Raw genomic sequence first — 26,292 nt, 5'->3', positions numbered from 1 at the left:
ATATTACTGTTCTCTCCTGGAATACACCAGGCACATATATTACTGTTGTCCTGCCATTACACAGGCACATATATTACTGTTCTCTCCTGGTATACACCAGGCACATATATTACTGTTGTCCTGCCATTACACAGGCACATATATTACTGTTCTCTCCTGGTATACACCAGGCACATATATTACTGTTGTCCTGTCATTACACAGGTACATATATTACTGTTGTCCTGTCATTACACAGACACATATATTACTGTTGTCCTGTCATTACACAGGCACATATATTACTGTTCTCTCCTGGAATACACCAGGCACATATATTACTGTTCTCTCCTGGAATACACCAGGCACATATATTACTGCTCTCTCCTGGAGTACACCAGACACATATATTACTGTTCTCTCCTGGAATACACCAGGCACATATATTACTGTTCTCTCCTGCAGTACACAGGCACATATATTACTGTTCTCTCCTGGTATACACCAGGCACATATATTACTGTTCTCTCCTGGAGTACACCAGGCACATATATTACTGTTCTCTCCTGGTATACACCAGGCACATATATTACTGTTGTCCTGTCATTACACAGGCACATATATTACTGTTCTCTCCTGGAGTACACCAGGCACATATATTACTGTTCTCTCCTGGAGTACACCAGACACATATATTACTGTTCTCTCCTGGAATACACCAGGCACATATATTACTGTTCTCTCCTGGTATACACCAGGCACATATATTACTGTTGTCCTGTCATTACACAGGCACATATATTACTGTTCTCTCCTGGAGTACACCAGACACATATATTACTGTTCTCTCCTGGAATACACCAGGCACATATATTACTGTTCTCTCCTGGAATACACCAGGCACATATATTACTGTTGTCCTGTCATTACACAGACACATATATTACTGTTCTCTCCTGGTATACACCAGGCACATATATTACTGTTCTCTCCTGGAATACACCAGACACATATATTACTGTTCTCTCCTGGAATACACCAGGCACATATATTACTGTTGTCCTGTCACTACACAGGCACATATATTACTGTTCTCTCCTGGAGTACACCAGACACATATATTACTGTTCTCTCCTGGAATACACCAGGCACATATATTACTGTTCTCTCCTGGAATACACCAGGCACATATATTACTGTTGTCCTGTCATTACACAGACACATATATTACTGTTCTCTCCTGGTATACACCAGGCACATATATTACTGTTCTCTCCTGGAATACACCAGACACATATATTACTGTTCTCTCCTGGAATACACCAGGCACATATATTACTGTTGTCCTGTCATTACACAGGCACATATATTACTGTTCTCTCCTGGAATACACCAGGCATATATATTACTGTTCTCTCCTGGAATACACCAGACACATATATTACTGTTCTCTCCTGGAATACACCAGGCACATATATTACTGTTCTCTCCTGGAGTACACCAGACACATATATTACTGTTCTCTCCTGTCATTACACAGGCACATATATTACTGTTCTCCACTGACTTAAAACAGATTAGATGCTTCCAGCTCAACCTTTGGCACCATAAGGTATCTAGATAAAGAATTAAATGAGTTCAGTTACATTTAATAGACAGGCATATGCATGTCAGAGGAAATTATTAAAAATCGGTAGAAAATAAAAATAAGAATTTACTTACCGATAATTCTATTTCTCGGAGTCCGTAGTGGATGCTGGGGTTCCTGAAAGGACCATGGGGAATAGCGGCTCCGCAGGAGACAGGGCACAAAAAAGTAAAGCTTTACTAGGTCAGGTGGTGTGCACTGGCTCCTCCCCCTATGACCCTCCTCCAGACTCCAGTTAGGTACTGTGCCCGGACGAGCATACACAATAAGGGAGGCATTTTGAATCCCGGGTAAGACTCATACCAGCCACACCAATCACACCGTACAACTTGTGATCTAAACCCAGTTAACAGTATGACAACAGAAAGGGCCTCTTAAAGATGGCTCCTTAACAAGAACCCGAATTAGTTAACAATAACTATGTACAAGTATTGCAGATAATCCGCACGTGGGATGGGCGCCCAGCATCCACTACGGACTCCGAGAAATAGAATTATCGGTAAGTAAATTCTTATTTTCTCTATCGTCCTAAGTGGATGCTGGGGTTCCTGAAAGGACCATGGGGATTATACCAAAGCTCCCAAACGGGCGGGAGAGTGCGGATGACTCTGCAGCACCGAATGAGAGAACTCCAGGTCCTCCTTTGCCAGGGTATCAAATTTGTAAAATTTTACAAACGTGTTCTCCCCCGACCACGTAGCTGCTCGGCAGAGTTGTAATGCCGAGACCCCTCGGGCAGCCGCCCAAGATGAGCCCACCTTCCTTGTGGAGTGGGCTTTTACAGTTTTAGGCTGTGGCAGGCCTGCCACAGAATGTGCAAGTTGAATTGTGTTACAAATCCAACGAGCAATCGACTGCTTAGAAGCAGGTGCGCCCAACTTGTTGGGTGCATACAATATAAACAGCGAGTCAGATTTTCTGACTCCAGCCGTCCTTGCAATGTATATTTTTAAGGCTCTGACAACGTCCAACAACTTGGAGTCCTCCAAGTCGCTAGTGGCCGCAGGCACCACAATAGGTTGGTTCAGATGAAATGCTGATACCACTTTAGGGAGAAAATGCGGACGAGTCCGCAGTTCTGCCCTATCCGAATGGAAGATTAGATAAGGACTTTTATAAGATAAAGCCGCCAATTCAGATACTCTCCTGGCAGAGGCCAGGGCTAGTAACATAGTCACTTTCAATGTGAGATATTTCAAATCCACCTTTTTCAATGGTTCAAACCAATGGGATTTGAGGAAATCTAAAACTACATTTAGATCCCACGGTGCCACCGGAGGCACCACAGGAGGCTGTATATGCAGTACTCCCTTGACAAAAGTCTGGACCTCAGGGACAGAGGCCAATTCTTTTTGGAAGAATATTGACAGGGCCGAAATTTGAACCTTAATGGATCCCAATTTGAGACCCATAGATAATCCTGATTGCAGGAAATGTAGGAAACGACCCAGTTGGAATTCCTCCGTCGGAACCCTCCGATCCTCGCACCACGCTACATATTTTCGCCAAATGCGGTGATAATGTTTCACGGTGACTTCCTTCCGTGCCTTAATCAAGGTAGGAATGACTTCTTCTGGAATGCCTTTCCCTTTTAGGATCTGGCGTTCAACCGCCATGCCGTCAAACGCAGCCGCGGTAAGTCTTGAAAAAGACAGGGACCCTGCTGTAGCAGGTCCCTTCTCAGAGGTAGAGGCCACGGTTCGTCCGTGAGCATCTCTTGAAGTTCCGGATACCAAGTCCTTCTCGGCCAATCCGGAACCACTAGTATTGTTCTTACTCTTCTTTGCCGTATGATCTTCAATACCTTTGGTATGAGCGGCAGAGGAGGAAACACATACACTGACTGGTACACCCAAGGAGTTACCAGTGCGTCCACAGCTATTGCCTGTGGATCTCTTGACCTGGCGCAATATTTGTCCAGTTTCTTGTTGAGGCGAGACGCCATCATGTCTACAATTGGTCTTTCCCAACGGTCTATTAACATGTTGAAGACTTCTGGATGTAGACCCCACTCTCCCGGATGAAGATCGTGTCTGCTGAGGAAGTCTGCTTCCCAGTTGTCCACGCCCGGGATGAACACTGCTGACAGTGCTATCACGTGATTCTCCGCCCAGCGAAGAATCTTGGCAGCTTCTGCCATTGCACTCCTGCTTCTTGTGCCGCCCTGCCTGTTTACATGGGCGACCGCCGTGATGTTGTCCGACTGAATCAACACCGGCTTTCCTTGCAGGAGAAGTTCCGCCTGGCTTAGAGCATTGTAGATTGCTCTTAGTTCCAGAATGTTTATGTGAAGAGACTTTTCCAGACTCGTCCATACTCCCTGGAAGTTTCTTCCTTGTGTGACTGCTCCCCAGCCTCTCAGGCTGGCGTCCGTGGTCACCAGGATCCAATCCTGAATGCCGAATCTGCGGCCTTCTAATAGGTGAGCCTTCTGCAACCACCACAGAAGTGACACCCTTGTCTTTGGTGACAGGGTTATTCGCAGGTGCATCTGCAGATGCGACCCTGACCATTTGTCCAACAGATCCCTTTGGAATATTCTTGCATGGAATCTGCCGAATGGAATTGCTTCGTAAGAAGCCACCATTTTTCCCAGGACTCTTGTGCATTGATGTACTGACACTTTTCCTGGTTTTAGGAGGTTCCTGACCAGATCGGATAACTCCTTGGCTTTTTCCTCTGGAAGGAAAACCTTTTTCTGAACCGTGTCCAGAATCATTCCTAGGAACAGCAGACGAGTTGTCGGGATTAAATGGGATTTTGGAATATTCAGAATCCACCCGTGTTGTCTTAGCACCTCTTGAGATAGTGCTAAAGCTGTCTCCAGCTGTTCTCTGGACCTTGCCCTTATTAGGAGATCGTCCAAGTATGGGATAACTAATACGCCTTTTCTTCGAAGAAGAATCATCATCTCGGCCATTACCTTGGTAAAGACCCGAGGCGCCGTGGACAATCCGAACGGCAGCGTCTGAAACTGATAGTGACAGTTTTGAACAATGAACCTGAGGTACCCCTGGTGTGCGGGGTAAATCGGAACGTGTAGATACGCATCCTTGATGTCCAAGGATACCATAAAGTCCCCTTCTTCCAGGTTCGCTATCACTGCTCTGAGTGACTCCATCTTGAACTTGAACTTTTTTATGTAGAGGTTCAAGGACTTCAGATTTAGAATAGGCCTTACCGAGCCATCCGGCTTCGGTACCACAAATAGAGTGGAATAATACCCCTTTCCTTGTTGTAATAGGGGTACTTTGACTATCACCTGCTGAGCGTACAGCTTGTGAATGGCTTCCAACACCCTCTCCCTTTCGGAAGAGACGGTTGGTAAGGCAGACTTCAGGAAACGATGAGGAGGATCCGTCTCTAATTCCAACCTGTACCCCTGAGATATTATCTGCAGGATCCAGGGGTCTACCTGCGAGTGAGCCCACTGCGCGCTGTAATTTTTGAGACGGCCCCCCACTGTCCCCGAGTCCGCTTGAGAGGCCCCAGCGTCATGCTGAGGTTTTTGCAGGAGCCGGGGAGGGCTTCTGTTCCTGGGAAGGAGCTGCCTGTTGGTGTCTCTTCCCTCTTCCTCTGCCTCGTGGCAGGTACGACAAGCCCTTTGCTCTCTTATTTTTGTAGGAGCGAAAAGGCTGCGGTTGAAAGGTCGGTGCCTTTCTCTGTTGGGGAGTGACTTGAGGTAAAAAAGTGGATTTCCCGGCAGTAGCCGTGGCCACCAAGTCTGATAGACCAACTCCAAATAACTCCTCCCCTTTATACGGCAAAACCTCCATGTGACGTTTTGAATCCGCATCGCCTGTCCACTGTCGTGTCCATAAGGCTCTTCTGGCTGAAATGGACATAGCACTCACCCGAGATGCCAGTGTGCAAATATCCCTCTGTGCATCACGCATATAGATAAATGCATCCTTTATTTTCTATCTGATGGATCCTTAAGTGCGGCCGTCTCAGGAGAGGGTAACGCCACTTGTTTGGATAAGCGTGTGAGCGCCTTGTCCACCTTAGGGGGTGTTTCCCAGCGCGCCCTAACCTCTGGCGGGAAAGGGTATAATGCCAATAACTTTTTTGAAATTATCAACTTTTTATCAGGAGCAACCCACGCTTCATCACACACGTCATTTAATTCTTCTGATTCAGGAAAAACTGTTTGTAGTTTTTTCACACCATACATAATACCCTGTTTTACGGTATCTGTAGTATCAGCTAAATGTAACGTCTCCTTCATTGCCAAAATCATATAACGTGTGGCCCTACTGGAAAATACGTTTGAATTTCTACCGTCGTCACTGGAATCAGTGCCCGTGTCTGGGTCTGTGTCGACCGACTGAGGCAAAGGGCGTTTTACAGCCCCTGACGGTGTTTGAGGCGCCTGGACAGGCATTAATTGATTGTCCGGCCGCCTCATGTCCTCAACTGACTGTTTAAGGGAAGATAAACCATCACGTAATTCCACAAATAAAGGCATCCATTCTGGTGTCGACCCCCTGGGGGGTGACATCTGCATATTTGGCAATTGCTCCGCCTCCACACCAATATCGTCCTCATACATGTCGACACCACGTACCGACACACACCGCAAACTCACAGGGAATGCTCTAATGAAGACAGGACCCACTAGCCCTTTTGGGGAGACAGAGGGAGAGTCTGCCAGCACACACCACAAAGCGCTATATATACAAGGGATATCCTTATATTAAGTGCTCCCTTATAGCTGCTTTATATATATATATATATATATAGCCATTAATGTGCCCCCCCTCTCTGTTTTACCCTGTTTCTGTAGTGCAGTGCAGGGGAGAGACCTGGGAGCCGTTCTGACCAGCGGAGCTGTGACAGAAAATGGCGCCGTGTGCTGAGGAGATAGGCCCCGCCCCTTTTTCGGCGGGTTCTTCTCCCGCTATTTTTCCAGTCAGGCAGGGGTTAAATATCTCCATATAGCCCCTATGGGCTATATGTGAGGTATTTTTAGCCTTGTATAAGGTTTATATTTGCCTCTCAGAGCGCCCCCCCCCAGCGCTCTGCACCCTCAGTGACTGCCCAGTGAAGTGTGCTGAGAGGAAAATGGCGCACAGCTGCAGTGCTGTGCGCTACCTTATGAAGACTGAGGAGTCTTCAGCCGCCGGTTTCCGGACCTCTTCACGCTTCAGCATCTGCAAGGGGGTCGGCGGCGCGGCTCCGGGACCGGACTCCACGGCTGGGCCTGTGTTCGATCCCTCTGGAGCTAATGGTGTCCAGTAGCCAAGCAGCAAATCCACTCTGCATGCAGGTGAGTTTACTACTTTCCCCCTAAGTCCCACGTTGCAGTGATCCTGTTGCCAGCAGGACTCACTGTAAAGAAAAAAACCTAAACTAAACTTTCTCTAAGCAGCTCTTTAGGAGAGCCACCTAGATTGCACCCTTCTCGTTCGGGCACAAAATCTAACTGGAGTCTGGAGGAGGGTCATAGGGGGAGGAGCCAGTGCACACCACCTGACCTAGTAAAGCTTTACTTTTTTGTGCCCTGTCTCCTGCGGAGCCGCTATTCCCCATGGTCCTTTCAGGAACCCCAGCATCCACTTAGGACGATAGAGAAATTCAGCCTTGCTACTTATGTAATGTAAGCAAGCTATTGGAGGACTACCTTAACATATTTATCATTTATTGCAATTATTTAGGGCTGTTAGAAATTCCCGTTATATTAACTTAAATGGTGACTTCCATCTTTCATGTGTCACCTGTTTGTGCTCCGTAGGTTTGTGGGACACACAGTTGATCCTGACTCCAATTCATATTACTGCAACATTTAGCTAACCTGAGAAATAACAAGTGTAATGTACCTGGACAGGGAATTGTGGCTTTGGTAAGTCTTCAAAGTCCTCCTCTGAAGGCAATGACGATGTCTGCATCATTCCTTGTAATTCTTTGGACACAAGAGAGATCATTAGACGTGTATTGCACAGTTCTAATTGGTTTGTCAATATTAGGGTTAACACTAAAGGGGGGTACACACGGAGAGAGCCGTGCTTAAAATCTAAGCAATCTTACTAGATTGCTTAGATTTTAAGCACGGATCTGCCGTGTGTATGCCCTCCAGCGATAGCGATGCGCGGCCCCGCGCATCGCTATCGCCGATGCTAGATTGAGCTGCATGCAGGCTCAATCTAGCGGGTCGCTCACTTCACCGTTGTGTGAAGTGAGCGGCCCCCCGTCGGCTTTCCCCCTCGCTCAGCACATCGCGCTGTGCTGAGCGGGGTGAGAGATGTGTGCTGAGCGGTCTGTGTTAAGATCGCTCAGCACACATCTCTCCCGTGAGTACCCCCCTTAAGAAAAAATTCCTTTAACTGTTACTGGAAGAGGAGGACACATCTATAGCAAATACCAAAAGAGCAGATAAGCTGTGTGGCCGGAGAACCTCCTCAGCCACATGGTTAATGGTGGCCACGGCACTGAAGGGGTTAATCCCATGCTGCAGCGCCATCATTTGAAAGGAACAATTGGCTCTAGGCACCATGCACTGTAAATGACTAAATGTATGTTTATTAATGTCTTTTAACATATCATATTTAGTTCTGCATATACAGTTATAGAATTGCACATTTAAAATGTATTTATATCTAAGATGTGTTTAAATGTATTATAAAGGGAAGAATGCTCTTACTATATATGACTGTATCTTCTGGGGCTAGGTGATGAGATGCTAAATTGTCATCTCCTAAATGGAGATCTGGTGAATGATAAAACCTTTTGATGTGGGACAGTGCTTTCCTGTACAGATAACCTGTATGATGGGAGAAAGGAAAGTGGCTTTGGGATCTCTATGTATGTGGCTGGTTTAATTGATATACGAATCCTTAATGGTATATGCAGGAAAAGGAAGAGAAACATTTGTTTGAGAAGTCAAATACAAACCGTATTTTGAATCTACAGTATGTGATAAGGAGATTTATGGTAAGAACTTACCTTTGTTAAATCTCTTTCTGCGAGGTACACTGTATTACACAGGGAATTACATTGGGGTGTAGAGTAGGATCTTGATCCGAGGCACCAACAGGCTAAAAGCTTTGACTGTTCCCAGGATGCACTGCACCGCCTCCTCTATATCCCCGCCTCAGTTTTGTTAACCAGTCCAATGCAGTAGCAGGTAAAAGAGACGACAACCGTTAGTAGCCACATACACTACATTCTCACGACAGGAGACGGTACCAGCGGCTAATGCCATACAAACCCAAAGAAGCTAAGTGCGTCAGAGTGGGTGCCCTGTGGAATCCAATGTACCTCGCAGAAAGAGATTTAACAAAGGTAAGTTCTTACCATAAATCTCCTTTTCTGCAGCGGGGTACCCTGTGATTCCACAGGGAATTACATCGGGGATGTCCTAAAGCAGTTCCTCATGGGAGGGGACGCATTGTAGTGGGCACAGGAACCCCGTATCCAAAGGAGGCATCCTGGGAGGCGGAAGTATCGAAGGCATAGAACCTTATGAACGTGTTCACTAAGGACCACGTAGCCACCTTGCACAATTGTTCAAGGGTCGAACCACGGCGGGACGCCCAAGAAGGTCCAACAGACCAAGTAGAATGGGCTTTGATGGTATCAGGAGCTGGAAGGCCAGCCTGTACATAAGCATGTGCAATCACCATTCTAATCCATCTGGCCAAAGTTTGCTTATTAGCAGGCCAGCCACATTTCTGAAAACCAAAAAGAACAAAGAGAATCAGATCTCCTAAGAGAAGCTGTTCTCTTCACGTAAATACGGAGAGCCCATACCACATCCAAAGACCGCTCTTTGGAGGATAAACCTGAAGAGGTAAAAGTCGGAACCACAATCTCTTGGTTAAGGTGGAAAGACGACACCATCTTAGGCAGATAACCAGGGCAAGTTCTAAGAACCGCCCGGTCATGGAGAAAAATCAGAAAGGGTGACAGACCGGACAAGGCACCCAAGTCTGAAACCCATCTAGCGGAGACAATAGCCAGCAAAAACAAGACCTTAACAGTAAGCCACTTAAGGTCCACAGACTCAAGAGGTTCAAACGAAGACTCTTGTAAGGCATCCAGAACAACTTACAAATCCCAAGGAGCCACAGGAGGGACATAGGGAGGTTGAATCCGTAAAACACCCTGAGTGAATGTATGAACATCAGGCAGAGTTGCAATTTTTATCTGAAACCATATCGACAAGGCAGAAATATGAACCTTGAGGGAGGCCAGATGAAGGCCTAAGTCCAGGCCCTGTTGCAGGAAACTGAACTTGTACGCATCATAATTCTTAGCCGCACACCAGGTGAAGTAAGAATTCCAGACCCTATGATAAATCCGAGCAGAAGCCGGTTTACGGGTCTTCAACATAAATTGAATGACCGCCTCAGAAAATACTTTGGCCCTCAGTACTGAAGCTTTAAGAGCCACGCCGTCAAAGCCAGATCCTGGAAGACACAAGGGCCCTGAACGAGGAGGTCTGGGCGTAGAAGAGGACGCTCTATCGAGAAACCCTGTAGGTCTGAGAACCAATGCCGTCTGGGCCACGCTGGAGCGATTAGAAGTAGTATTCCTCCTTCTTGCTTGAACTTCCATATTACCCTGGGCAGAAGTGACACCGGAGGGAACACGTATGGCAGCAAAAAGTTCCATGAAATTGCCAGTGTGTCCACAAACGCTGCTTGAGGATCCCTTGTCCTTGCTCCGAAGACCGGAACCATGTGATTGTGTCGAAACGCCATCAGGTCCACATCTGGGAGGCCTCACTTGTCCACTAGAAGTTGAAAGACTTCTGGGTGAAGGCTCCACTCTCCGGCGTGTACGTCCTGACGACTGAGGAAGACCGCTTCACAGTTGAGGACCCCCGGAATGAACACTGCCGATATGGCTGGTAGATGGCGTTTCGCCCAAAGAAGAATTTTTGACACTTACATCATTGCCATGCAGCTTCGAGTGCCGCCTTTATGATTTATGTACGCCACCGTGGTGGCGTTGTACGACTGTACTTGAACAGGCCTGTTCTGTACCAGAGGCAGGGCCAGTTTCAAAGCATTGAACACTACCTGCAACTCCAGAATGTTTATTGGGAGGAGAGATTACTCGCTGATCCACCGACCGAGAGAATGTTGCTCCAACACCGCACCTTAACCCCACAGACTGGCATCCGTTGTTAGAAGGACCCAGTTGGAGATCCAGAAGGGACGACCCCTGCTCAATTGCTGGTCCTGTAGCCACCAGGTCAGTGACAGGCGAACTTCTGGAGTCAAGGAGATCATGTGAATCCTGATCCGGTGAGGCAGGCCATCCCATTTGGAAAGGATTAACCTCTGCAGGAATGAAACTGAGCGTACTCCACCATGTTGAAAGCCGACACCATGAGGCCTAGTACTTGCATCGCTGAGTGCATCGACACACGTCGGCGAGATAGGAAGCATCTTATCTTGCCCTGAAGTTTCAGGACCTTCTCCGGAGACAAAAACAACCGTTGGTTGCGAGTGTCCAATAACGCCCCCAGGTGCACCAGCTCTGAGCAGGCACCAATGAGGATTTCTTCCAGTTGATGAGCCACCCGTGGGCTTGCAGGAATTGGACCGTCAGTTCCAGATGACAGAGCAGAACCTCCGGAGAGTTCGCAAGGATCAACAAGTCGTCCAGATACGGCAGGATCCCGATACCCTGACGGCGGAGCAGAGCCGTCATGACCGCCATGACCTTGCTGAAAATTCTTGGAGCCGTGGTCAGACCAAAAGGTAAGGCCTGGAACTGAAAATGTAGGTTGCCAATAGCAACCCGCAGGTATTGTTGATGCGACACGGCAATAGGTATACCTCTATGTCTGTCTGGCTTTGCCCAGTTTTTTTCTATAACTGTTGTTCTAATTGTAAAGTGCAACGGAATATGCTGCGCTATATAAGAAACTGCTAATAAATAATAAAATAAAATAAGATTTTACTCACCGGTAAATCTATTTCTCGTAGTCCGTAGTGGATGCTGGGGACTCCGTAAGGACCATGGGGAATAGACGGGCTCCGCAGGAGACTGGGCACTCTATAAGAAAGATTTGGTACTATCTGGTGTGCACTGGCTCCTCCCCCTATGACCCTCCTCCAGACCTCAGTTAGGATACTGTGCCCGGAAGAGCTGACACAATAAGGAAGGATTTTGAATCCCGGGTAAGACTCATACCAGCCACACCAATCACACCGTATAACTCGTGATACTATACCCAGTTAACAGTATGAAATATAACAGAGCCTCTCAACAGATGGCTCAACAATAACCCTTTAGTTAGGCAATAACTATATACAAGTATTGCAGACAATCCGCACTTGGGATGGGCGCCCAGCATCCACTACGGACTACGAGAAATAGATTTACCGGTGAGTAAAATCTTATTTTCTCTAACGTCCTAGTGGATGCTGGGGACTCCGTAAGGACCATGGGGATTATACCAAAGCTCCCAAACGGGCGGGAGAGTGCGGATGACTCTGCAGCACCGAATGAGAGAACTCAAGGTCCTCCTCAGCCAGGGTATCAAATTTGTAAAATTTAGCAAACGTGTTTGCCCCTGACCAAGTTGCAGCTCGGCAAAGTTGTAAAGCCGAGACCCCTCGGGCAGCCGCCCAAGATGAGCCCACTCTCCTCGTGGAATGGGCTTTCACTGATTTAGGATGCGGCAATCCAGCCGCAGAATGCGCCAGCTGAATTGTGCTACAAATCCAGCGAGCAATAGTCTGCTTAGAAGCAGGAGCACCTATCTTGTTGGGTGCATACAGGACAAAAAGCGAATCAGTCTTCCCAGCCGTCCTGGAAACATAAAGTTTCAAGGCCCTGACTACATCCAGTAACTTGGAATCCTCCAATTCCCTAGTAGCCGCAGGCACCACAATAGGTTGGTTCAAGTGAAAAGCAGATACCACCTTAGGGAGAAACTGGGGACGAGTCCTCAATTCTGCCCTATCCATATGAAAAATCAGATAAGGGCTTTTACAAGACAAAGCCGCCAATTCTGACACACGCCTGGCCGAAGCCAAGGCCAATAACATGACCACTTTCCACGTGAGATACTTCAGATCCACAGTTTTAAGTGGTTCAAACCAATGTGATTTCAGGAAACTCAACACCACATTGAGATCCCAAGGTGCCACGGGAGGCACAAAAGGGGGCTGAATATGAAGCACTCCCTTTACAAAAGTCTGAACTTCAGGCAGTGAAGCCAGTTCTTTCTGGAAGAAAATCGACAGGGCCGAAATCTGGACCTTAATGGAACCCAATTTTAGGCCCATAGTCACTCCCGACTGTAGGAAGTGTAGAAAGCGACCCAGCTGAAATTCCTCCGTTGGGGCCTTCCTGGCCTCACACCACGCAACATATTTTCGCCAAATACGGTGATAATGGTTTGCGGTTACTTCTTTCCTGGCTTTTATCAGCGTAGGAATGACTTCCTCCGGAATTCCCTTTTCCTTTAGGATCCGGAATTCAACCGCCATGCCGTCAAACGCAGCCGCGGTAAGTCTTGGAACAGACAGGGCCCCTGCTGCAGCAGATCCTGTCTGAGCGGTAGAGGCCATGGGTCCTCTGATATCATTTCTTGAAGTTCCGGGTACCAAGCCCTTCTTGGCCAATCCGGAACCACGAGTATCGTTCTTACTCCTCGCCTTCTTATTATTCTCAGTACCTTTGGTATGAGAGGCAGAGGAGGGAACACATAAACCGACTGGTACACCCACGGTGTCACTAGAGCGTCCACTGCCATCGCCTGAGGGTCCCTTGACCTGGCGCAATATCTTTTTAGCTTTTTGTTGAGGCGGGACGCCATCATGTCCACCTGTGGCCTTTCCCAACGGTTTACCAACAGTAGCAAGACTTCTGGATGAAGTCCCCACTCTCCCGGGTGTAGGTCGTGTCTGCTGAGGAAGTCTGCTTCCCAGTTGTCCACTCCCGGAATGAACACTGCTGACAGTGCTAGTACGTGATTTTCCGCCCATCGGAGAATCCTTGTGGCTTCTGCCATTGCCATCCTGCTTCTTGTGCCGCCCTGTCGGTTCACATAGGCGACTGCCGTGATGTTGTCTGACTGGATCAGTACCGGCTGGTTTTGAAGCAGGGGTCTTGCCTGACTTAGGGCATTGTAAATGGCCCTCAGTTCCAGAATATTTATGTGTAGGGAAGTCTCCTGACTTGACCATAGTCCTTGGAAGTTTCTTCCCTGTGTGACTGCTCCCCAGCCTCGAAGGCTGGCATCCGTGGTCACCAGGACCCAGTCCTTTATGCCGAATCTGCGGCCCTCTAGAAGATGAGCACTCTGCAGCCACCACAGTAGAGACACCCTGGTCCTTGGAGACAGGGTTATCAGTTGATGCATCTGAAGATGCGATCCCGACCACTTGTCCAAGAGGTCCCACTGGAAGGTCCTCGCATGGAACCTGCCGAATGGAATTGCTTCGTATGAAGCCACCATTTTTCCCAGAACTCGTGTGCAGCGATGCACCGATACCCGTTTTGGTTTTAGGAGGTCTCTGACTAGAGATGACAGCTCCTTGGCTTTCTCCTGCGGGAGAAACACTTTTTTCAGTTCTGTATCCAAAATCATCCCCAGGAACAGTAAGCGAGTGGAAGGAACCAGTTGTGACTTTGGAATGTTCAGAATCCAGCCATGCTGTTGTAGCACTTCCCGAGATAGTGCTACTCCGACCAGTAACTGCTCCCTGGACCTCGCCTTTATAAGGAGATCGTCCAAGTACGGGATAATTAAAACTCCCTTTTTTCGAAGGAGTATCATAATTTCTGCCATTACTTTGGTAAACACCCTCGGTGCCGTGGACAGTCCAAACGGTAGTGTCTGGAATTGGTAAGGGCAATCCTGTACCACAAATCTGAGGTACTCCTGGTGAGGAAGGTAAATAGGGACATGCAGGTAAGCATCCTTGATGTCCAGGGATACCATGTAATCCCCCTCGTCCAGGCTTGCAATAACCGCCCTGAGCGATTCCATCTTGAACTTGAATTTTGTTATGTAAGTGTTCAAGGATTTCAAATTTAAAATGGGTCTCACCGAACCGTCTGGTTTCGGTACCACAAACAGTGTGGAATAGTAGCCCCGGCCTTGTTGAAGTAGGGGCACCTTGACTATAACCTGCTGGGAATACAGCTTGTGAATGGCCTCTAGCACAGCCTCCCTGCCCGATGGAGTCGTCGGTAAGGCTGATTTGAGGAAACGGCGGGGGGGGAGGCGCCTCGAATTCCAGCTTGTACCCCTGAGATACTACTTGAAGGATCCAGGGATCCACCCGTGAGTGAGCCCACTGATCGCTGAAATTCTGGAGGCGGCCCCCCACCGTACCTGGCTCCGCCTGTGGAGCCCCACCGTCATGCGGCGGATTTGGAAGAAGCGGGGGAGGACTTTTGGTCCTGGGAACCTGCTGTGTGTTGCAGCTTTTTCCCCCTTCCTCTGCCTCTAGACAGAAAGGACCCGCCTTTTCCCCGCCTGTTTTTCTAGGGTCGAAAGGACTGTACTTGGTAATACGGTGCTTTCTTAGGCTGTGAGGGGACATGGGGCAAAAATGCAGACTTCCCAGCTGTTGCTGTGGAAACAAGGTCTGAGAGACCGTCCCCGAATAACTCCTCACCCTTATAAGGCAAAACTTCCATGTGCCTTTTAGAATCTGCATCTCCTGTCCACTGCCGAGTCCATAAGCCTCTCCTAGCAGAAATGGACAAGGCACTTATTCTAGATGCCAGCCGGCAGATCTCCCTCTGTGCATCTCTCATGTATAAGACCGAGTCTTTTATATGCTCTATGGTTAGCAATATAGTGTCTCTGTCTAGGGTGTCAATATTTTCCGACAGGGAATCTGACCAAGCAGCAGCAGCAGCACTGCACATCCAGGCTGAAGCAATAGCTGGTCTCAGTATAACACCAGTGTGTGTGTATATAGATTTTAGGATAGCCTCCTGCTTTCTATCAGCAGGTTCCTTTAGGACGGCCGTATCCGGAGACGGTAGTGCCACCTTTTTAGACAAACGTGTGAGCGCTTTATCCACCCTAGGGGGAGTTTCCCAACGTGACCTATCCTCTGGCGAGAAAGGGAACGCCATTAGTAATTTTTTTGAAATCACCAATTTTTTATCGGGGAAAGCCCACGCTTCTTCACACACCTCATTTAATTCCTCAGATGGGGGAAAAACTATAGGTAGTTTTTTCTCCCCAAACATAATACCCTTTTTTGAGGTACCTGGGTTTATATCAGCAAGGTGTAATACCTCTTTCATTGCCTCAATCATGCCACAAATGGCCCTAGTGGACATTAAATTTGACTCATCGTCGTCGACACTTGCATCAGTATCCGTGTCGACATCTGTGTCTGCCATCTGAGGTAGTGGTCGTTTCAGGGCCCCTGACGGCCTTTGAATCGTCTGGGCAGGCACGAGCTGAGAAGCTGGCTGTCCCGCATTTGGCATGTCGTCAAATTTTTTATGTAAGGAGTCGACACTTGCACGTAATTCCTTCCATAAATCCATCCACTCAGGTGCCTGCCCCGCAGGGGGTGACATCACATTTATAGGCATCTGCTCCGCCTCCACATAAGTCTCCTCATCAAACATGTCGACACAGCCGTACCGACACACCGCACACACACACAGGGAATGCTCTTAAAGGAGACAGGACCCCACAAAAGCCCTTTGGGGAGAAAGAGAGAAAGTATGCCAGCACACACCAGAGCGCTATAATAATACAGGGACTAACTGAATTATGACCCTTTATAGCTGCTTATTGTATTAAACTGTGCCCAAATTTAGTGCCCCCCTCTCTTTTTTACCCTTTCTGAAGTGTAGACTGCAGGGGAGAGTCAGGGAGCTTCCTTCCAGCGGAACTGTGAGGGAATAATGGCGCCAGTGTGCTGAGGGAGATGGCTCCGCCCCTTTTTCGGCGGCCTTTTCTCCCGCTTTTTTCTGTATTCTGGCAGGGGTAATTACCACATATATAGCCTCTGGGGCTATATATTGTGGTTATTTTGCCAGCCAAGGTGATATTATTGCTGTTTAGGGCGCCCCCCCCCCAGCGCCCTGCACCCTCAGTGACCGGAGTGTGAAGTGTGTATGAGGAGCAATGGCGCACAGCTGCAGTGCTGTGCGCTACCTTGGTGAAGACTGAAGTCTTCTGCCGCCGATTTTCCGGACCATCTTCATGCTTCTGGCTCTGTAAGGGGGACGGCGGCGCGGCTCCGGGAACGAACACCAAGGACGGGTCCTGCGGTCGATCCCTCTGGAGCTAATGGTGTCCAGTAGCCTAAGAAGCCCAAGCTAGCTGCAAGCAGGTAGGTTCGCTTCTTCTCCCCTTAGTCCCTCGATGCAGTGAGCCTGTTGCCAGCAGGTCTCACTGTAAAATAAAAAACCTAATTTAAACTTTCTTTCTAGCAGCTCAGGAGAGCCCCTAGTGTGCAACCAGCTCGGGCCGGGCACAGAAATCTAACTGAGGTCTGGAGGAGGGGCATAGAGGGAGGAGCCAGTGCACACCAGATAGTACCAAATCTTTCTTATAGAGTGCCCAGTCTCCTGCGGAGCCCGTCTATTCCCCATGGTCCTTACAGAGTCCCCAGCATCCCAGCATCCACTAGGACGTTAGAGAAATAATATATGCAGGTAAGCATCCTGTATGTCCAGGGATAACAATAACAACAAGAACAATAGAGCGAAGAGTTTCCATACGGAATTTGGATACCTTCACAAATTTATTCAAAGATTTGAGGTTGAGAATGGGCCGGGAGGACCCATTCGGTTTCGGGACTAGGAACAGCGTTGAATAGTACCTCCTGCCTCTCTGGACCAGAGGCACCAGCACTATCACTCCTGTGTCCAGGAGGGATTGTACCACCAAGTTTAGAGTTTTTGCTTTTACCGGATCTGAAGGTATGTTTGTTGAGCAAAACTGGCGAGGGGGACGTTTCTTGAAAGAGATGGCGTATCCGTGAGCGAGGACTTCCTTTACCCAGGCGTCTGGAGTGGTCTGTAACCATACGTGGGCAAACTGCAGAAGTCAGCCTCCCACCCTGGGATCCCCCAGGGGGAGGCCCGCCCCGTCATGCAGCAGGCTTGTCTGTTTTGGAAGCAGGCTGACGGGCAGCCCAGGAACGTTTAGGTTTGGTCTTAGTGGATTTGGAAGCTCAAGCCTGTTTCGGGTACGCCTGACCCTTTGCCTTACTTGGAGGTCGAAAGGAACGAAAGGAAGTACTCTTAGCCCTCGGAACCGAAGGATTAGTACTAGGCAGGCAGGCAGTCTTAGCGGATGCTAAATCGGCCACAATCTTGTTGAGATCTTCCCCAAAAAGGATGTTACCCTTAAAAGGGATTACCTCCAAGTTATACCGACCAGGACCGCAACCAGAGAATCCGGCGAGCCAGAATGGACGTAGTAGATGCTTTGGCCGCCAGGACACCGGCATCAGATGCCGCCTCCTGTATATAATAAGAGGCTGTAATAATATTTGAAAGACACTGCCTAGCATTATCAGGAAAATTAGACGGTAGCTCCGCTTCAACTTCCTGAACCCAGGATTCAATAGCTTTTGCAGCCCAAGAAGCCGCAATAGTGGACTTATGCACAGCTCCTGCAAGAGTGTAAACAGACTTCAAGCAACCCTCCACACGCTTTTCTGTCGGTTCCTTCAGAGAGGTGACGGTAGTGACAGGCAGAGCAGATGAGACCACCAGACATGCGACCTGTGAGTCCACCGGCGGCAGTGTTTTCCAATTTTTACTTAACTCCGCAGTGAGGGGATAACGAGCTAGCATCTTCTTAGACAGAGATAATTTCTTTCACGGATATTCCCAGGATTACTGACGTATGTCAACCAAGTGGTCAGAATGGGGTAAAACTAATAGTAGTAACCTTCTGACGTTTGAACTTATCGGGTTTCTTAGCGATTATCTGGAGGTTCTGTGTCATCATCAATTTGAAGAATATCAGCGTGATAGCCTCCAAGAGGTCACGAACATCCACCTGTGTAATAGATTTCCCGTCAGAAGCATCTGCAACAGTGTCTGAGGGGTCAGTATAGACGCCATCTTCATCGGATGAAGTATCCGAAACATAGGTGGATTGTGAGGAAGTAATGGCCCGCTTAGATGACCCCTTGGTCCTAGGCGGGCGAGGGTTAGGCGGATTAACTGCAGGGACAATATGTGGCTGTAATGGTACAGGAGGTCCCACAGGGGGCGCAAGTCTAGTTACTAGCGTAGTCAGCAAATTAGTAAAAGCAGCCCATGGTGGGTCTTGATGTGCCCCCGGTGCTGCAGACTAACTGAGGGGTATAGAATCCCCAGTACCTGAACCCACAGCTGCAATATTTTCCTCCGAGCAATCCGTAGTGTCAGCACTGCATGGTGCAGGATCAGTCTTGGATCTACCGCCCTGTTTAGCAGACATTATTTGAAAGCGTAAACTTAGGGCGTAATAGTACAATATAAGCAGACAAAGTACCTTACAATAAAAACCCTGTATAGTGTGACTGTAAGCAGAGCACAAACAGAGAATGTAAGAGGTATATGGTGACTGAAACACACAGACAAAAATACCAAAGTAGTATATCCTGTGAAACACTATATTATATAAGAACCCTGATGCACTTAGCCCCCCTCAGGGTACAGAATATAGTGATAGCAGTATATGTGAGATACACGGAATAGAGATCACACAGCAGCTATGGGCACACACAGTCACATGTACAATGCAGAGATTATTACAAACAACAATAAAACTGCTCTGGACTAGCATTACTAGGTAACTGTACTACTGAGTAAAGCTATGTATGTATATAGATATAATAATGCACAGTAAAGACTGGATGTATATCACAGGGTACTTGTACTAAATATCCCTGTAGTTATGCACTTGTTCTTAACTAACACTGTCTAAATGACATGTAGAATACTTAAGTGTCCTGTAAATGCACAGCGCTGATGAAGCAGGCCGCTTTACAGAGGAGACATCACCCAGCAGTCCCAGAATCAGCGCAGCTGTGTGTAATGGCGCCCAAACGCTGACCAGGAGTGAGGGAGAGAGAACATATGCAGTAAATGGTGCCCGGGGCTGGGAGAGGGGCTACAGGTCAGAGCCTTATTCCCTTGCTGGACTTCACCACCAGGTACTGCGGGCCTTAGTAAAATGGATATTTAGCGAATCCGACCTGTGCCCTTTTGTCCTGGTGGTCTAGTGGGGTCTCTGTACGGCCACAGTGTCCTCGCCAGCGCGTGCGGCCCATCTCCCGAAGACCGCGCTGGATCGCGATTTCAGTGGGTCCCATCTAAGGGGAACCTCTTACCTCCTCCCGAAGATGCGGCCACGCGATCCAGGAGAGCAGCGGCGGTATGTGTGCCTGATGAGACCGGAGCCCTCCGCTGTAAGTACCCGGTAACCAGGGCGCGGGAGTATACAGCGCCGCTGGGGGAGGTGAGGGAGCCGCAGCACTGTATGTGAGACTGACACTATGCTGCGGCCCTTGAAGTCTTCCGTTTCTTCAAAAAGCTCTTTTCAGGGCTGCCTAGCGCAGCCCTCCCTGTTAGCTGCCTGCACTGCAGGCACTAACTTACAAACTGAGCTCCAGTGCACGGAGGCGGGGCTATAGAGGAGGCGGCGCTATGCATCCTGGGAACAGTGAAAGCTTTTAGCCTGTTGGTGTCTTGGATCAAGATCCAACTCTACACCCCAATGTAATTTCCTGTGGAGTCACAGTGTACCCCGCTGCAGAAAAATATATCAAAGGCGAATTGTAAACAACCAGTTGGTGAAGGAAGCAGTTTAAACGACACCAAACTTTGTCTGTGTGACAGGAAGGAGGAAATTGGATTCATGCAGTCGTTATATCCTTTTAAAATGTAAATGTATTAATTTATATTGTGTAAGATATCCTGTTTGGATGGAAAAGAACCCAGGGAGGAACTACGCCCTGAGATGCAGTGTGCTTCTACTGTATAAGAAGGGCTGAGAGCCCGGTGTGAGTATACCATCTTCATTCTGCTGTGAACATTTTCTTGTATGCTGTTCCCCCTAGCAATAGGGAAGAGTCTTTTTTAAAGCTTTGAGCAAATAAACATATTCTGCCTCAAGACGTCCGCTTCATCTTATGACCAGCAGGGATACGCCAAACGTAGCCCCGTTCTTCGCCTGTCCTGTTACGAGCTTAGCGTCTCAGAGCTCTGCCTTCCACCAGCTATCGTGCAGAGGCCTGGTTAGTAACCAGTGGGATCAGTGTCTACGCATAGACAGCAATAAGCGGCTTCAGGTGCCGGTGGTAGAAGCCTGAGCAGAAACATGGTTCCAGGTGCCATGGGAATAAGGAGCCTGGTGGTGGCAGCATTGTATCCGCCCACTGCGCAGTGGGTTCAGTCAGTAACAGGTGGGTACTGGCAGTAAGCGGGAATCTTCTAATTGGCCAGGTCCCGTATGACCCAAACCCATTCTGTGACCGCTGGAGGCAGTCAGTGAGGGCGAGGAAGCGTCCGGTAACCAGCTGTAATCTTTTTCTTCTGGCATGCAGAACTTATTACTAAGCATGGAGCACCTGCCCTGCCATACCATTACCTATTACAGCTTTTCTGTATCACCCACTACTGGCCCTCATTCCCAGTTGATCGCTCGCTGCCGATTTTCGCAGTGCAGCGATCAGGCAAAAACACGGCTAAACTGCGCATGCATATGCACCGCAATGCGCAGGCGTGTTGTACGGGTACAATGAGCATCGTTGCTGTGCATTGGATCTAGTGTGGATTCCATTCGCATGGGCGACCGCAAGGAGATTGACAGAAAGAGGGCGTTTATGGGTGTCAACTGACCGTTTTCTGGGAGTGGTAGGGAAACACAAGTGTGTCCGGGCGTTTGCAGGGCGGGTGTCTGACGTCAATTCCGGACACGAACATGCTGAAGTGATCGCAAGCGCTGAATAAGTCTACTCAGAAACTGCACAAAATGTTTATGCAGAGCTCTGCAGCACAGGAGTTCGCACACTTGCAAAGCGAAAATACACTACCCCGTGGGCGGCGACTATGTGTTTGCACAGCTGCTAAAACTAGCTAGCGAGCAACTCGGAATGAGGGCCACTATCTCCAAGTCCATGGTCTGACAAAGAGAAGAGGACAAGGGCAACCACAGACTCACCAGAAGGCACTTGACCTACATACCTTATTTTCTATTCAGCAACAGCTATCTATATGACCTTAATACATTACACTGTGAGGCGCACGTTTTTCTTCACTTTCTCTAGAGGGTCCACTTTTGATCTACATTTTGAAAGATAAGCAGATAAGCACGCAACCCATCATTAAACAGGGTAGCGCCATAACCCTCCCAGCTTCCTAAATATATATATATATATATATATATATATATATGAGGTGTGTGTGTGTATGTATGTATATATATATATATATATATATATATCTCTATCTATCTATATATATATCTATATATCTATCTATCTATCTATCTATCTATCTATATATATATATATATATATATATATATATAACACAGGATTTTGATGCCTACCGGCAAATCCTTTTCTCCTAGTCCGTAGAGGATGCTGGGGTCCACTCGGTTCCGCAGGAGCCATGGGCACTCTTAAGACTTTTCAATGGGTGTGAACTGGCTCCTCCCCCTATGCCCCTCCGCCAGACCTCAGTTATAGGAACTGTGCCCAGGGAGATGGACATTTCGAGGAAAGGATTTACTTTAAACTAGTGGTGAGATACATACCAGCTCACACCTCAACCATGCCGCACAACATGGCATTCAACATAACACACGCCAACAGGCATGAACCAATTACAGCAACATGCTGAAACTAATATAACACAACTTGTGTAACTCTAATAACAAAACTGCAGGTAAAGTACGCACTGGGTCGGGCGCCCAGCATCCTCTACGGACTAGCAGAAAAGGATTTACCGGTAGGTATCAAAATCCTGTTTTCTCATACGCCCTAGAGGATGCTGGGGTCCACTTCATGACCATGGGGTTTATACCAAAGCTCCAGTACGGGCGGGAGAGTGCAGATGACCCTGCTGCACCGATTGACCGAACTTGAGGTCTTCATCGGCCAAGGTGTCAAACTTGTAGAATTTAGCAAATGTGTTTGACCCCGACCAAGTACCTGCTCGGCAAAGTTGCAATGCCGAGACCCCCCGGGCAGCCGCCCAGGATAAGCCCACCTTCCTAGTGGAATGGGCCTTCACCGACGTCGGTGACGGCAATCCAGCCATAGTATGAGCGTGCTGAATCGTACTTCTGATCCAACACGCAATAGTCTGCTTGGAAGCAGGACACCCAATCTTGTTGGGAGCATACAGGACAAACAAAGACTCTGTTTTCCGTATTCGAGCTGTTCTAGCGACATAAATCTTCAAAGCCCTAACCACATCTAGAGACTTTGACTCAGTGAACGTGTCAGTAACTACCTTCGGAAGAAAATGTTGACGAGTCCTCAACTCTGCCCTATCTTCATGGAAGATCAGGTAAGGGCTCTTGTGAGACAAGGCCCCCAACTCAGACACCCGCCGCGCGGATGTCAATGCCAAAAGCATCACCACTTTCCAAGTGAGAAACTTCAACTCTATCTCTTGTAGAGGCTCAAACCAATCTGATTGAAGGAACTGCAACACCACGTTAAGGTCCCATGGTGCCACTGGAGGCACAAATGGAGGCTGGATGTGCAGAACCCCTTTCACGAAGGTCTGAACCTCTGGAAGAGAGGCCAATTGTTTTTGGAAGAACACTGACAAGGCCGAAATCTGGACCTTGATTGATCCCAATCGTAGGCCCGCCTCCACACCAGCCTGGAGAAAATGGAGAAAACGTCCCAACTCAAACTCTTCCGTAGGAGCCTTCTTGGATTCACACCAAGACACATATTTTCTCCAAATACGGTGGTAATGTTTCGACATTACTCCTTCCCTGGCCTGAATAAGGGTGAGGATGACTTCCTTGGGAATACCCTTTCGGGCTAGGATTCGGCGCTCAACAGCCATGCCGTCAAACGTAGCCGCGGTAAGTCTTGATACACGCACGGCCCCTGCTGCAGCAGGTCCTCGCGAAGAGGAAGAAACAGAGGATCTTCTATGAGCAACTCCTGAAGATCTGGGTACCAAGCCCTCCTTGGCCAGTCTGGGGCAATGAAGATTGCTTGAACTCTTGTTCTTCTTATGATCCTGAGCACTTTTGGGATCAGCGGAAGTGGAGGGAAGACATACACCGACTGGAACACCCACTGGGCCACCAGCGCATCCACTGCTAGTGCTTGAGGGTCTCTCGACCTGGAACAATATTTCTGAAGCTTCTTGTTGAGACAAGATGCCATCATGTCTACTTGAGGAACTCCCCAAAGACTTGTCACCTCTGTGAAGACTTCTTGGTGTAGGCCCCACTCTCCTGGATGGAGATCGTGTCTGCTGAGGAACTCTGCTTCCCAGTTGTCTACTCCCGGAATGAAAATTGCCGACAGAGCCTTTACATGTCTTTCTGCCCAGAGGAGGATCTTCGTCACCTCTGCCATTGCCGCTCTGCTTTTCGGTCCGCCCTGCCTGTTTATGTACGCGACTGCTGTTACATTGTCCGACTGGATCTGCACGGGATGATCTTGAAGATGTACCGCTTGTTGAAGGCCGTTGTAAATGGCTTTCAATTCCAGCACGTTTATGTGAAGGCAGGCTTCCTGACTTGACCATTTTCCCTGGAAGCTTTCTCCCTGAGTGACAGTTCCCAAGCCTCGGAGACTTGCATCCGTGGTTACCAGGAGCCAGTCCTGAATCCCGAACCTGCATCCCTCTAGTAGGTGAGAACTGTGTAGCCACCACAGGAGCGAAATCCTGGCTTTTGACGACAGGATTATCTTCCGGTGCATGTGTAGGTGGGATCCCGACCACTTGTCCAACAGGTCCCACTGAAATACCCTGGCGTGGAACCTGCCAAACTGTATGGCCTCCTAGGCCGCCACCATCTTCCCCAACAACCGAATGCACTGATGGATCGACACACTCGATGGTTTCAATATCTGTTTTACCATTTTCTGGATTTCCAGAGCCTTTTCCACCGGAAGAAATACTCTCTGAACTTCTGTGTCCAGAATCATCCAGAGAAAAGACAATCTTGTCGTCGGTTCCAACTGTGACTTTGGATAATTTATGATCCAACCGTGTTGTTGGAGTATTGACAGGGAGTGTGTGATGTTTTGTAACAACTGCTCCCTGGATCTCGCCTTTATCAGGAGATCGTCTAGATAAGGAATTATATTGACTCCTTTTTGACGCAGGAGAACCATCATCTCCGCCATCACCTTGGTGAACACCCTCGGCGCTGTGAAGAGACCAAAAGGTAATGTCTGGAATTGGTAATGGCAATCCTGAACCGCGAATCTCAGATAAGCCTGGTGAGGAGGATAAATGGGAACATGCAGGTAAGCATCCTTTATGTCTACAGACACCATGTAGTCCCCCTCCTCCAGACTAGAAATCACTGCCCTCAGTGATTCCATTTTGAACTTGAATCGTTTCAAGTAGAGATTCAGATTTTTCAGGTTTAGGATCGGTCTGACCGAGCCGTCCGGCTTTGGAACTACAAAAAGGCTTGAATAAAACCACTCCCCTTGTTGTGACAAAGGTACCAGGACTATGACCTGATAGACTTCCAGAACTTCCCTTATAGCCACAATCATATATTGTATATTTTTTGCCAATTTATGATCTATTTCTCTGGAGTCACTATCGTCAACACAAGAATCAGTGTCCGTGTCGGTATCAGTATTCACAATATTCGCAAATGGTCTCTTATGTGACCCAGAGGGGTCGCCTGCACATGGAAGAACAGAGCCCTGAAAAATCACATCCTCCACAGATTTTCTCCAGCACTCAGCATGAGACTCAGACTTATCTAATCTCCTATTGATATGATGCACACTATCACGTATTTCTTTCACCCTTGCAGGCTCTTGGTGTGCCGGCAGCGTCACCACATTACACGTCTGTCAGGGCCGGTTCTGGCGCTCTGTGCGCCCCGGGCGGCAATAGGGGCCGTGGCTTCGTACAGGGGGCGTGGTCATTTACGCCCCCTGTACAGACTGAAATGATGTGCGGTGCGCGATGACGTCATTGCGCACCGCACAGCAAAGGTCCTCTCCACGAAGGGAAACTAGACGCGTACGCGTCTAGTTTCCCTGCACAGCGGCAGCGGGGGGGGGCAGCGGCAGCAGGGGGGCAGCGGGCAGCAGCGGATCTTGCCCTGGTGTGGCGGCCTCCGGATGGCGCCCTGCGCCCTCCAGAAGGCTGCGCCCCGGGCAAAAGTCCTGCTTGCCCGTGGCAAGATCCGCTACTGACTTCTGTGTCCCTAAAATGGTTTCCTCCAGGGGGGAACTCCCTGCCTCTGACATGTCACACACGTGTACAACACCCACACAGACACACTGGGACTTATTAGGGGACAGACCCACAGTAAAATCTGTCAGAGGGACACAGGATAGGAGCAGCCAGTTCACAACCCCAGCGCCAGTATATAATGCCTGTGAACACAGAATGCCCACTGACATGCAGCGCTTTTTACACAGTAAAACACACTTGTAAAGCACGAAATTCGCTTGTGCCCCCCCCCCCCCCCGTTTTGCACCCTGATACTTGTGGTCAGAAGTGAAGGAGGACCAGCGATGTCTCTGCAGCCTGAGGAG

General features: G+C 48.5%; 1 protein-coding gene across 1 annotated transcript in view; it reads right to left on the bottom strand.

Annotated features, from left to right (window-relative positions):
• LOC134943292 (caspase-10-like) overlaps positions 1-26,292 on the bottom strand; it is a 224,487-nt gene that overhangs the window by 46,275 nt on the left and 151,920 nt on the right. The window contains exon 5 of the mRNA XM_063932226.1: positions 7,447-7,529. Within this exon, the coding sequence (XP_063788296.1) occupies positions 7,447-7,529 (83 nt within the window). The remainder of the gene's footprint in view (positions 1-7,446; positions 7,530-26,292) is intronic.

This window comes from Pseudophryne corroboree, chromosome 7, assembly GCF_028390025.1.
Source record: "Pseudophryne corroboree isolate aPseCor3 chromosome 7, aPseCor3.hap2, whole genome shotgun sequence".
NCBI classification, from domain to species: domain Eukaryota; kingdom Metazoa; phylum Chordata; class Amphibia; order Anura; family Myobatrachidae; genus Pseudophryne; species Pseudophryne corroboree.
The sequence above is the reverse complement of the archived record's forward strand: the minus strand, read 5'-3'. Positions and strand labels throughout refer to the sequence as shown.